At 43.9% G+C, this 14,838-nt stretch overlaps 1 protein-coding gene across 9 annotated transcripts in view; it reads right to left on the bottom strand.

Annotated features, from left to right (window-relative positions):
• The window catches only part of FAM13C (family with sequence similarity 13 member C), a 136,714-nt gene that overhangs the window by 31,428 nt on the left and 90,448 nt on the right, over positions 1-14,838 (bottom strand). For all 9 annotated transcript variants that reach the window (XM_067710932.1, XM_067710927.1, XM_067710931.1 and 6 more), the window contains one exon: positions 10,702-10,786. In XM_067710932.1, the coding sequence (XP_067567033.1) occupies positions 10,702-10,786 (85 nt within the window). The remainder of the gene's footprint in view (positions 1-10,701; positions 10,787-14,838) is intronic.

Below are 14,838 nucleotides of genomic sequence, written 5' to 3'. Positions count from 1 at the left end.
CCGAGATGAGTCACAAATTAGCCACAGGCTTGTGGGTCTGTTAATTTGCACTTTTGGGTTTACCCATCATGGTGGACCCATAGGCAGCATTCAGGTACATTCCAAAATGCCAAACATCATGCCTTGGATGGTATTACCACACCATGCCTTTGACGGTATTAAAAACTAAATGAGTCAGAAACATGTACACGATTTTAATGAGGCTCAAGCATCAGAGTTCTCGGCCAGCCTCACACAAAAAGGGCCACCAAGATAAAACCGAAAAACAGCTCAGAAACAGCTGATGGACACACAATGGATTTAGTTGTAGGTGTGTTGAATTTAAGTTGAATTTAACCTAAGGCACTAATAGTTCACAAGAGAGAGAATACAGGTAGCCTGACGTCATCCCAGTAACTAAGCCTGGGGAAACAGATGGGCCTGCTTGCTCAGAGACCACCGAGAGGAAAGCAGTATCTCTGAGGTTGGGATGGGTGGGTAGGAATGAGAGCAGACGAAGACGGATTGCTGGTAGATGAGGCCGACCGAGCCACCGAGTGGGACAAGACTGGCACTCCAAGCAGGCTTCTATGTGCCAGCTTCTGTGGAGGACCACCAAAACATCAGTGAGCTAGAGGGGTGAGGAATTTGTCACCGTGCAAACAGGGGTTGGCTCCATGGCAAGCATCCTGCAGATCCCAAGAGGCAGTCTGACATCAGGAATAAAAAGCATGGGCTATAGTTCCAGAAACACCTGGATTCAAGTCCCAATTTTGTCAGATGTGTGACCTGGGACCCATTATTCAATCTTTTTCAATCTCAGTTCTCCCATCTGTTTCAGTGAAAATGACATCAGTATAAATAAATTGCTGGAAGGATTTTAAAAAGATAAGGAATCTCAAGGGCTTCATATAGTGCCTGGGGGACAGCGCATAATAATAACTCATCAATAAATGACAGCTGTTGTTGTTTATATTTATGGTGGTACCTTTGACCTAGTTAGGGAATTAAAGAGGGGAGCCGAAGGGGGGAATGAGTTCAGTTCTGGATGCACTGAGTTAAGAGGCACTTTTGGTCATCCAGGTGGAGGTGCCCAATAGCCCCTATATATGTGTAGGTGTGCAGCTCAAGAGACATAATCTAACTGGGTCCGACCTCATCATACACTGCCCTGTTTAAACGCCCCTTCCGGAGTAGGGGCTGAGACGGTGAGCGCCATTTTTGTTTTGAAGGAGCCAATGTACTGATTTCAATTAAAATGAACAACCGGTAGATTAGAGCACTAGGTTAGCTGGGCAATGAGAAATTCCAAAATCCTTCCTGAAAACCAGAAAGCTACATGGATCAAGCAGCCTCAGCTCAGATCTAAACTTATTCCTTGCCTCTGCATTTTTGACTACAATCTTCTATTTAAATTTCCATCAGTAAATAGAGATCCAGGCTTTAGGTTTTTGAGTAGTTCTTAAGACAAACTTAATACTATCATTCCTGTTCCCTAGAGAATTATGGAAAGACAATTTTGGAATGTTGTTTTCTTGAGTCACTGCTATTATTTCTAACATATGCAATGCTTTTTGCCAAGTAAACATAACATTTAAATCACAGAAATACATAAATACATAAATCTTCAGGGTACACTGTCACTGATTATTTTAGAAGTCCAATAATAACGTCTATGCACTCTGATAAAGAGACTTTTGCAGTTCTTTTTAAGTATTTTCACTGTCTCAATGGTAGAAATAAGGAATAAATGACCTCCAGTTTAAAAAAGGTAGTATCAACGAAGGCCCAAGCAAAGGAAGATCACAGTTTCATTTTGGGAGGTGTAAACGATTTGAACTCACCCAAATTTTCAGTATTATAGTGATATTCAATAAATTTAAGTGTCTAGATGAAAATTAATAACTATCTTAAATATGCTTTCATTTCACATGGAAACTGGCTTAGCAAAGTACAGTGCCAAGGGAAAAGGAGGGTGTAGAGACCTCTAGATTGAATGGAGACAGAGGAAGACAACGCGGCAAGGTAGTGGATGAGAAAGACGAGGAGCCAGAAAGCTGTGGGGGAAGAAGAAGAAAAACACAGACACCACGATGGTGAGGGTGGGTGAGAAGGCAGGGTGCCAAAGGCTGAGCTCGTTCTCAGGAAACAGGCGGCGGAAGCAAACCTCTAGCCCGAGGCAGACTGAGGTCTTTACGCGTTAGTGACTTCTACCAGAACTCAGAACCGTGCTGTGGGCTACAGTAGTGTGAGCCACACTGAGGACAGGGTCAGGTCGCCAGATCTCTGTTGTATGGGGAAAGGGAAGAAGTCTATTCTTTGCATTGTTCTGGAGGAGCACATATGAGGCAGGGATCGTTCATCGTTTTGGAAGCAGTTTCTACACAGCACCAAACCAAATGCACCCCTTGGGGAGAAAAGAAGAAATGATCTTCTAGACAAATCTACTGAGCGACTACATGAATGTCTGCACTTTCCTCTGATTATTCAAGACTTAACTTCTCTGCCTGTATGCACACTGTCGAAGAACCACTGAGAAATAACCAAGGGAAATAAATGGCCGATGGTGTCTCATCTCTGAAAACATCTTTTCCCCTCCCTGTGTCACAAAAGTGGAGCGGAGTGCTCAGCTAGGCTGTGAGGGTGGGGAAGGGGAAGAAAGAGCAAATATCACCCATGATAGTGCCCAAGACTCAGAAGCACCCTGCCAGTACAGAGAGAAGGCTGGGTGCCGGGATGTGATCATTTCTCAGCCCAAACAACTTTCCGTGTCTTCTAGTTGATTCCTGTGCAACTGATCACCTCAGCGGGAAAGCTGAGAAAAATCTGCTGGGAAGGTAACAAGGGCTATTTTCAAAAGAGGCTTTTCATTTACGAGCAGACGTGCTTTGAAAAGCAAAAGGGAACTTATATACAAAGCAAACAGGAAGACTACGGAAAGAAATTCCAACCTTTGCTGCAGGCCGTATCTTCACAGGCTCGTTCAATGTCAGTAAGGAAAAATTAATCAGAAAAAGTTGGACCCGCAGTTCCACATAGAGACGTGGAAAAGTATAATTCTAGGTTCCTGGAAGAGTCAGAAGAGGTTGTCCACTTTGGGTCTGGGGGCTGTTCAGAGCAGTGTCAGACACTGAGCATCTAGGCAAACTGTCGGATCACTTCTAGACTCTCCTTCATAAGCATGAAAGAATAACCAGAAAGAAAGGTATTTAAATGACTGTAATATACGAGAAATTATGTGCACATATGAGAACTCTCTGTACTGTATGCTTGATTTTCTATAAACCTAAAACCTCTTAAAAATAAAATCTATTAATTAAAAAACGAACATGTCTATAAGCCCACTGGTTAACAGCCTGGGCTATGGAGTCAGAGCCCTGGGCTTGGTCCAAGATGCCACTTACTAACAGCTATTAGGTCCTTGGCCAGATGAGCCTCTTCACACTCAGAATCCTTTGTAAAATGTGTGGCGAAGACAAATAGGACAATACATACACCACGGTCCTCGGCCCGTCTTAACAACTGAATTAAAAAAAAATTTTAATAATCACCTGGTGGTTTAGGTCATAGGACTGAATTTTTCCTTCCTTATAAGGCAGTTATAGAAATGGCATCAGAGAATTATACTGTCATCCATGAATTTTGAAATCATTTTTTAAAATGCTCTATTTGGAAAACGAGGGGTTAATGTGAAGCTCCCTCTTTCAGAAACTATGAAGAAGGCGATACAAGCATCAGAGAAAAATTATTAACAGTAAAGATCTTTTCCAGCCAAGTTATGTCATAGGTTTAGCACAGGATACATTTTATGGTAACAAATGTAGTTTCACCTTTAATAAGAGGTAGTTACTCCACCATCAGCATTGTAGATTATCACTGTTATAAATACCTTTTGCTTAAGAGAACTAGTGTAATGTCAATCAAATGCAGGACTCTAGAGAGGACCTAGGGAATAAACAGTACTAAATGTCATTTCCACACCTTGAAAGTCATTAGAAATTATGATAGAATAGACATTTAAAGACAAATGCAAGCGTTATCAACTGGAGGAAAGGCATATAAGCTCTGAATGCCCAGCTTTTAAAATAATGATGGCTGACATTTACTGAGCATTTACCACAGGTGATGTGTTAAGACCTTGATAGGTATTATGCTATGTCATCCTCACAACAACCCTAAAAAGTAGATACTATCCTTTTTCCCTTTTTAAAGAAAAGGAAACTGCGGCAGAGGGGTCAAATAACCTGTACAAGATCACCCAATGAGCGCATCAGGCTCTACAAAGAGCTATGTTTCTGAACAAAGCAGAGCCAATGAATATAATTTATTTGGGCTTTCAAGAAGTCAATGGCATGGTGTCCGTACCAAGAGTTATTTAAAAACAAAACCAAATGACGACTGGGCTAAATGTTTTGTAATGGATAAAAAATTCACTTAATAATATGCCCCAAAGAAAGAGCTGAATTAGTATCCTGATGACAGATGTGTCAGTACTAATCCTTGCAGACGGATCCTGGCTTAACCTTATTTCACATTTCAGAAATAACCCTGAAGTGGAAATAGAGTCCCAAGTCTAAGTTTGTGGATGATGTTAGTATTTTTCGAAGAGTAAAATGCAAAGCAACCACAGAAGCGGCTCACAAACCACGAGGCGGCTCCACGGCGGCAGGAGCCCTTCACTGTGGGCCAGCAGGCTCTTCCGCTGGACAACACTAAGCCTTCTACACTTAACACACAAGAAGCACTGGACTATTAGTTTTATGGGAAATGGGATTCTGGGAGCTCTTATAGACTATATTGATACGACAAAAAGGTCTAGAAGACAGTGTACATTTCTAGGAAGAGTATGGAAAGCAATCCAACAAGCATAATTACTTTGTAACTAGTTTATGAAACACTCCCGCTGCCCATATATTTTAGGTATTAATTCATCTTTTATTGAGATCACTGTAGTTTCACATGTAGTTGTGAGAAACAACAGATCACATGTACGCTTTGCCCAGTTTCCCCCAATAGTATCATTTTGCAAAAGTATAGGACCTATGCCCATATTTACAAACAAAATTCTACTACTCGACTCCATCTGGAAAACACTATGCAGGTCAGGGAAATACACATCAAGAAAGGCACAGGGGCCTAGAGATGGTTAAGATCAGAGGAGCTGAAATGACTATAGGAACAGAGGGGCTGCAATAGGTTAACCAACTACAAATCTAGATGCCTCCAGTCTAACAAAACAAAGTCAGGGATGGATTTTTAAAATGACTTTAAAACCTATTAGTTATACAGAGGGCATGTCTTTGGGCTTAATTTCAGATTCTAGAATATGAGAATCATGTGGACTTCACATTTAGACAGGATGGCAAATGATATCGTGTGAAACACTTAGACCACAGAGTCTGATTGAGGAAACTCCCCCAACTCCTCCCCTTTCCTCCCAACCCCCCACCACTCAGTACTGTGGGACCGCCGACAAGTTACATTAACTCCCTCAGTTCATTTCCTCCCTTTCATCTGGGGATAATAATGGCACCTTCCTCCTAGGGTGGTTATGGCCATAAAGTAAGAAAATTCATGCAACAATACCTGGTGCAAATGAAGAGGTTACTGTTAGCTAAGGTTGATATTATTCATTTAAAGACCTTTAAAGCACAGTTTCTAAACTTTGGCACTCTTGACATTTTGCACCAGATAACAATTTGTTGCGGCAGTGTTGGGGCAAGGGGTGTCTTGTACATTGCAGGGTGTTTACCAGCACCCTTGGACTCTACCCACTAGATGCCAGTAGCACTCACACTCCAGCTGTGACAAGAAAATAATGTCTCCAGATATTGCCAAATGCCCCGAAGGGGGCAAAAAAACAACAAACAAACCAACAAAAACACCCAGGTTGAAAACCACTGACTGCTGTTTTAAAGGAACCAGTTTAGGACAAGAAGATGAAGTACTACTTTCTACAGTGATAGCCATTTTCTAGTTAAAGCAACCAGTGCTATATACTAAAAACAAAAAGGTTCAAGAAGGATTTAGAAATAACACACACACACACAAACTCAATGTATAAAGTTTCTGAAAGACATTTGGAATCTGGGTACTTCTGACGCTGAGGTAATGTAGACTCCCTCTTACTGACTTTAAAAGACTGTCTGGGGCTGCTGCCAGATAGGATGAAACATCATGTGGATGATCAGACCCACCTAGTAGGAGACCTGAGATGCTCCCTGTTCCTGAAACCCAATTATAAACTGCACCTGCAGCAAAAACCCCTTTCGTGCAGCCCTTGGAGGGTACCGAGTTCTACAAAGTGTTCCTGAATCTCCCTGAACATCAGAATCATCAAGGGGAGCTTTTCAAACGTGGAAAGTTTCAGGCCTCATCTCTACATTTTAATTTTGCATCTTAGGGTGGGGAGCCCAGACATCTGTACGTTTAGTAAGCACTGCCAAGTAATTGGGAACATCTGGTCAGGTAGACAGTGTCTTAAAATACGACAGAGAAGGTCAGGCTCTCTTCGAGTCTGCCCCATTTCAACTTCAACCTTAGGAAGAGACCTACAGACCATACAGTATTCTTTATGGGAATAATTACAGACTGTACCTAGATATACTACATTAGTGCTTTCAAGCAACGTTAGCAACAAGGCTTTTACCCAAATGGAAAGTTCAATGTGAAAGTCAAGATTTTATAAAATAATTAATTAGGTATTGCTTTAGAATTATTACTTACAGTAATAAGTCTTCAGTTATCTCCAGTGACAGCTTTTGCTAAAAATTCCATCACCTGTGCTCAGACAGAACAGGGGTTACTATGCTTAGTCATGGGGAGCAACGTCAAATGGTCCTTGTACATACGTTGAAAATGACAATCTGGTGAAAAGACAATCCTCATTCCATTTTCCTATCAACACCACCAGAATAGATGCTTACTAATGTCTGGTGGAAACATTTGCTTCAGCTGTAAGAGAGGGCTGCTGATTCAGTTAGAGGAATTTGAGCCTCACTATCATGTGGGTTTCCATCTCGCATTATGCGGTTTGCAACCTAGAGGTAGGGTGACCAGCTGTCCTGGATTGCCTGGAATTGAGGACTTCCCAGCATGTGGAATTTTTAGTGCTAAAACTGGGGCAGTTGGTTACCCTCTGTACAGTCCCGAAGCTGCCTTGCAGCTGGTACCTTCTGTATCGCTTTTCTCTAAAGCCCTCTACATCCCTCAGATCTGTCCCTGTCCCCAGCCCGCCCATCTCGAGCTCTAGCTTGAGCACCTTTCTCCTGAAGTGAATGGACTGAGCCAACTGGTCACAGACCCTAAGGTATAAGTCCATGTGGTCTGTGAGCTCTTTCCATTGATGAAACTGAGTCAAAGAAAACCTAAGAGAACCTGACCTTCTTTCTCTCTTAATTCAAGACACTGTCCACTTAAACAGTGGCTCCCAATACTCAAGAATGTCTACGAAATATAAAGACTCCAGGACTTCCAACCCTAGACGGTCTAGAGATGAGGACCGAAAATCCCCAGGTATAAAAGCTTGCTGTTAATTGTGATGTGCGGGCAGGTTCAGGAACGCTCTCTAGAACACAGTGTCCCTTCGGGGTGCCACAAGACCTGCTCTTGCTGCAAGTGCAGTTTGTAATTGGATTTCTAGAACAAGGGAGCATCTCAGGTATTTTACTAGGTGAGACTAATCTTTGTATCCTGTAAACTCAAGTTAAAACACAATATTTGATCTCAAGACATAGAGAATACGGTACTTTGCTCAGACCAGCATCTCAGACGCCCCCTGCAAAAGTTAAACAACCTCAGGGACTTCCCTGGTGGTCCAGTGGTTAGGGACTTGGCGCTTCCACTGCCGAGGGCCTGGATTCAATCCCTGGCTGGAGACCTAAGATCCCGTAAGCCGTGTGGCACGGCCCAAAAAAATAAAAATTAAAATAAATTAAAAAATTAAAAATCTAACCTTGATGTTTAAAGAAAAGTTAAACAACTTTACTTAAGTCATGCCTTAAATCAAGTCGAAAGTAAGGTTGAAACCTACTTAAATCACAAGTTATATTTCTGAATGTTTGCTTTGAATGGTTAATTAGTAGCACATTATATCCAGATAGTCCTGTAAAAATCCCTTGTTGGATTTTGTCCTTCTTATACCAAATATTCACATCAACAATTAATAATCCAATATTTATAGACATCTAAGGCCCAGGGCTAGATTCTAAACTTTAAGAGAAAAAGAATTTTTTTAAGTTACTGTAACTTTTTACAGACTTACGACATCTGTGCTAATCCATGCAATCACACTATTATCAGGGCTTTACGCGCACACACACACACACACACAACTACAGTTTCCAGGTGTTCAAAGATCACTCAAGAAATCCATTCACAGGCCCTGAGTTAAGAACAGCTGATCTAATATGAGCATAAATTTCTCCCTTCTGAGTGACACGTGGACTAGAAAATGCAGGGCCTTCCTAGAAGAGTGTGTCTTGGAAGACAATGAGACCACACTATCCCATAAATTGAACTGTGAAAGCCTCTCTGAAATGCTTATCACTTTGGCAATATTCCTGCCAAATGAAGAAACTCCTTAGGTCCCTGAAAACACCTAGAGTAGGTGGTTTATAGATTGTGTCAAAGGTGTATTTTTTTAATAAAATTACAGTGAAACATGGGCGAAATAAAGCATTCCAAGGTCCAAAATCGGGGCTGGGACTTCTTCACTTTCCCTGCATCAATTCCCATGCAGTCAGTTTAGCTAAACGAGACTCCTTATTCATGAGCTCTGCAAAGGCCAAAAACATCAGGATAGGTTTTATCTTTGAAAACTTGCAGGAGCTGTTTTTGCCTAGTGCATGTGTGCACTTGTGCGCGTGTGTGCACACGCGCACGCGCACACACACACACACACACACAAACACACCCCAAAGTGGAAACCTCTCTTTTTCATAAACACTCTTGGAAGGACTCTGGCGTATCTCAGATTCACCTACATTTTGGAAAATCCAGCATCCAGCCTACAGGCCTCCTCTATAAAGAGCCTTTTGCCCATTTCTGCCATTTGACACCTAACATGGAATATATTGATGGTTCTTTTGTGTGGGTGATCCCTACATAAACTTAGTACATATTTCTATTTTATAAAGAATGTGTTAATAAGTTTATTCAAAATCCCGTCCATCCAGAATGAGAAAACGTAAAACTATTATTGACCTTTGGAAAAAATAAGACACATACACATGAAAGTCATGTTAAAATATGTATATATACACATATATGTATATGTGTGTGTATATATCTATATATGTACCTCCATATCCAACAGGCAGCAAATATTTTATTAAACAGTCTTTGCCAGATACTTGTGAAGCTATACAAAGCATCAGATAATTCAAAAGTTAATTTGTATTTGGCTTGGGACTTCTCTATGTGTTTTGTATGCTGTTTACAGGGTGTGGAATATGGGGTTGGTAGAAGAAGAAGGGCACTGTCTAATAATCTGACTCCAATCCCTAACTGGCTTGACACTGGCTCCTACCTGATTGTACTTGCATCTCAACCAAACACAATGGCCAACAGAGCAGAGGAGCTCACCAGGCAACAAGGACGGCCAATTGGCTACCTGCATCCATAGGGAAGTAATTTACCACTTACCAGGAGGGCCACACTAGGCCTCAGTGTCCTTACTATGAATAGTATTATTTCACAGGTTTAACAATTTAAATTAATAGCTATGAAGTGCTTAGAACAGTGCCTGGATCACAGAAAGTCTTCCATAATAATAGTAGCTACTATTACTAGCTATTATTAGCTACTGTTATTAATACATATTCAAACACTGGAGATGGCTGTTTTGCCTACTTAGACCATGTGGGTCTGTTTTAAACAGTGATATCTTCAATGCACTATTGCTAATGGTATGGATACAGATTACCTTTGTAAATCTCTTCTTTCAACTCCTGGAGATAAAGGACATCTCATGAAGCAAGCTCACCTAAGCCTATTTCTACCATCCACTCAGAAACCAGTGTGCAAACCTCTGACCCACTGATGTTAGAAAAGATAAGCTGTGCTCTCGTTTCTGCCCATATAAATTTAGTACTTCTTTCCCATCGAAGTCTTCCTGGGAGCATTGATTTGCGTTCTGCTTGCTAGCCAACCTACTATCCCCGAGATTAAAACTAGAGAAACTAACAGCCAAATGAGACCCAAGTTTGAGACTTTTCAACACAGAAATTAATGCTAAAAAAATGAGACAGAAAAAGACAATATAGCATTGGAAGGAGCTGTGTCACTCACCTCCACCTTCCCTGGGGTGATGGATCATCTTACAAGCAGGTAACAGAAGAAACGAAGTAGCAATGTTGAAACTCCCCTAATCCCTCAAAAATATCATGAGCTGAGTCTCAAGACAGCACAGATGATCTAAATCCAGTGACATATAAACAGGCCACTTGTGTGTCACAGGAGACCGAATAGGAAAACGAAGACCAGGTATTACGGGTGCTTTTCACCTGACACCATCTCTGGAAGTCTGACCCTTGGCCCCCAGCTAGAGAGGGAGATGTGGATTCCAGCACATCTTCATGCCTCCTGCCCCCGCCCCCACTCAGCCCCCCGGTGCACCAGGCACTGTCTCCCACGGGGCCAGGTTTAGGAGGAAGCAGCAAGACGTAGAACTACCCTGACAGTACAGACGGGGAGCCCGCCCCCTCGAGCCCAGGCTCTTACCTGTGGCATCTGCCCCCTCAGCAGGGGCGCTCTGGCCGGACGCCGGGGCTGGATCCTTGACTCCGTGCACCTGAGCGGCTTCTTCCTGGTGTGTCAAAAAGGCAGAGCACAGATCAGTTTCCAGGGCTTGGAGCTTCAGCAAGGGATTCTGCCAGCAAAAGCAGAACATCGGGCTGGCTCAGTCAGATCCTGAAGCAACGCTGGGTCTGCAGCTCTTTCTCCGGCGCCTGGCAGGAAGGGGGTCTCGGCCTCAGCTGCTTCAGGCAGGGCTGGCTGTGCCGGCATCAGAGGCGCGCTCTTCCACGGGCAGTCTCTGTTTCTGCTTCATATCAATCCTAACGTATATTGATTATCTGTGACACACGGGACTGATGATTTCGTCAGCAAGAGACACTGCACCCGGAGAACCAGTCTGAGAAGGTATCTGCTTCCCCAGTGGTTGAGCCTTTACGCTTTGCAAGTGTTTCATTCATTGTGCTGACATCAGGAGCGAATGACATTAGGCCCCTCCCAGGCTACCATTCATAAAAGCCCGCAGTGCACACAGTGACTGCTGCAGAGGCCGCCTGGCAGCTGGGAGGTGCTTCGGGGCTCCCTTATCTGCATCTGCGTGTGGGGTGTGTGCGTGCCTGTAGGTGTGTAGGGGTGTGTGTGTGTGTCTGTACGTGTACCTTCTGAAGTTACTTTTCTCACATGGAATGGATACAGCTGCCTTTTACCAAGAACAGAGTGGAGGGATGGAGGGAGATGACCTTGGTCCCTTAGTCTGACCCAGCCACTGAGGGAGAAGCAGTTTACCGTTCATCACTGCCAGCACAAACTCCCCACTCCCCCTCCTCCTTTCTCATTTTAAATTCCTCCAGCGGTTCTTAATAAGAGCAAAGTCAGACAGACTGACGCACGTATGCGTATGCTGCTGTGATGCAGACGCCCCGGCAAATTCATTCCCCCAACCAGGTCAAAGTGAGTCATGCTGAGTCCCTGGCTGGGCCCCAGTCCCCTGCAACAGGGCAGCTCTGCAGGCCCCAGAGCTCCTGGTGGGGGACGGGGGGGCTACCCGGAGTGGAGTCGTGTGTCCTTTTCCCTGCTCTGACCCTGCAACACACACATGCGCACACACGCACCCAAGCACCTGCTGACAGCCCGCCTTCATATAACCTATTCCCCACACACCCTCATAACCACCACTACATCCCACCCCAGACACACCCCCCCAGACCATGGCCCACACATACCCTCACGCCCTATCACACAAACACTCCGCCCCAGATGCACCCTCATTCCCATCTCCCACTCTCACACCCTTCCCCACCCCTTGTGCCCTGACACCCTCACACCTTACCTCACATACACACCCACGCCCCGCACCTCCTCCCATCCCAACCCCTCCCCGCACACATACCCTCATCATACTGTTGATGTGAGTACATACGAACCCACAGCGGTGTTTTAAAAGCTGCTCACTAAGAAGAGAAAAACAAATACCGTATGCTAACACATATATATGGAATCTAAAAAAAAAAGAAAGAAAAAGAAAAAAAAATGGTCAGAAGAACCTAGGAACAAGATGGGAATAAAGATGCAGACCAACTAGAGAATGGACTTGAAGATATGGGGAGGGGGAAGGGTAAGCTGGGACGAAGTGAGAGAGTGGCATGGACATATATACACTACCAAACGTAAAATAGATAGCTAGTGGGAAGCAGCCGCATAGCACAGGGAGATCAGCTCAGAGCTTTGTGACCACCTAGAGGGGTGGGATAGGGAGGGTGGGAGGGAGGGAGGGAGACACAAGAGGGAGAAGAGATGGGGATATACGTATAGCTGATTCACTTTGTTATAAAGCAGAAACTAACACACCATTGTAAAGCAATTATACTCCAATAAAGATGTTAAAAAAAATAAGTAAAAAATTTTAAAAAACAGCTGCTCACTGAGGAATGTCTTAAATCTGTTGTCTCTTGGCCAGTCTGAAAGCGGCAGGTCCCTCGCAGGCTCAGGACCCCTCCTCTGCTCAGCTCAGAGTTGGAGCAAGACCTCGTACAAACCTCCCTGTGCTCAGGGGCTGCTGCCTGGGAGCCCACAGCTTGGATGAAGCATCTGCCTGACACCAGGCCATTTTTTTATAGTTTCTTCTTCCTCTCTGGGATGTTTTCCCAGAAGCTAAGTGTGGAAGCAAGAGCCCAAGGCTACTGACAGGTGGTACAGAAGGAGCAAGGGCACCAAGTTTCTGGAAAGATTTAGTACCCAAGCATCTGGGAAGCAAAAAGAATGATTCCAGGCAAGCTTCCAACTGAAGGACTTTGGATATTGGAGTGACCTCTCAAAAAGAGCAAAACTACCCTGCAAATTAAGAAATAATGCCATGAGAATGTAAGACGGCACAGCTGCAACAGCAAACAGTATGGTGGTTCCACAAACAGGTGTTTCTAAAAATAGGTAGTTCCTCAAATATGGCAATTCTGAAAACAGAGCTACTGTAAGATCCAGCAAACCCACTGAAAGAATGGAAAGCAGCGACTCTAACAGATATTTGTATGCCCATGCTCACGGCAACATTATTCACAATAACCAAGAAATGCATTATGGACTGAACTGTCTCCCCCAAGTTCATATATTGAAGCCCTAACCCACAATGTAACTATATTTGGAGACAGGGCTTTTAAGATGCAATCAAGGTAAAATAAGGTCATAAGGGTGAGGCCCTAATCCAATATGACCAGTGCCCCTATAGAGAGAGAGAGACACCAGGGATGCACATACACAGAGGAAATGCCATGTGAGGACACAGTGAAAAGGCAGCCATCTGCAAGCCAAGGAGGAGGCTTCAGGAGAAACCAATTTTGCCAGCACCTTAATCTTGGACTTCTTACCTCCAGAACTGCGAGATAATAAATGCTGTTTCGGCCACCAAGTCTCTGGTATCTTTTTGTTAATGGCAGTCCTAACAGGGTATTAGCAGATTAATACAAGTTGGAAGCAACCCAAGTGTCCATCCGCAGATGAACTGATAAACTAACTGTGATAGATACATACAGTGGAATGTTATTTAGCCTTAAGGAGGAAGAAAATTTTAACACACGCTACGACATGAATGGACCTTGAGGATATTACGCTAAGTGAAATAAGCCAGTCACAAAAGGACAAGTATCTAGAGCAGTAAAATTCATAGAGATGGCAAGTAGTATGGTGGTTGCCAGGGGCTGGTGGGGAAGGAAAGGGAGTTAGGGTTTAAAGGGTGCAGAGTGTGAGGTTGGGAAGATAAATAAAGTCCTGGAGCCGGATGGCGGTGATGGTTGCACAACCGTGTGAATGTGCTTAATGCCACTGAACTGTATACTTTAAAATGGTTAAAACGTTAAATTTTATGTTATATCTATTTTACCACAATTTTAAAAAACAAAAAGTAAAAAAGAAAGAAAACCAGTCCTTCTCTACATTTAGAGGGAGGACGTGGAACCAGCCGCCTCCTGTAAACTCTACGTGCTCTTGCAGATTCTACAAAGCAGAGGAGGACATGGCCTTTACACCGAACCAGAGGCCATCTCACCGAACCAGAGGCCATCTCTGCTACGTACTGTGCAGCTAACTTGGGGCAAGAATCTTGGCTATTCTAAGCCTTAGTTTCCTCATGCATAAAAAGCGGCAATAATGACAGTGACAGTGGCACCTGCTCGAAGAGTTAAACAAGGGAAGGCACAGAGAGCACTTTGCACAGCGTCAGCACGTGGGAAACACTCAAGCACTGGACTCCGTGGTTATTACGTTCATCTCCAAACCCCAGGGGCTGCTGGGCAGAGGGTTGGTGGTGTGGGAGGCCAGACCCCATAGCATCTCTTGACCTTGACTCATCACTCTACCCCCAGGGTCTCACTCTGCATCTGCCCAGGAAGAACCTGAGACTACGTGACTTGAAAGTTCCCTTCCAACTTTCGAGGAAAGAAAAGCAAACATGTCCGTGTACTGGGGCTGGTGCACAGAACCTGACAGAGTGGATGCTTGGAAGGTGTTTGTGGAACCGAAGCAAGTGTTCACACAACACAAATCAACAGCAAAGAATCTCACTGCAGAGGAGCTCGTCAGGTCACGTTCAGAGGACTCTCTCCTCCCCCAGAGAGTGGGGTGTAATGCTGAGAC

This window comes from Pseudorca crassidens, chromosome 16, assembly GCF_039906515.1.
Source record: "Pseudorca crassidens isolate mPseCra1 chromosome 16, mPseCra1.hap1, whole genome shotgun sequence".
Lineage (NCBI taxonomy): Eukaryota > Metazoa > Chordata > Mammalia > Artiodactyla > Delphinidae > Pseudorca > Pseudorca crassidens.
This window is presented reverse-complemented; position numbering and strand designations above follow the sequence as displayed.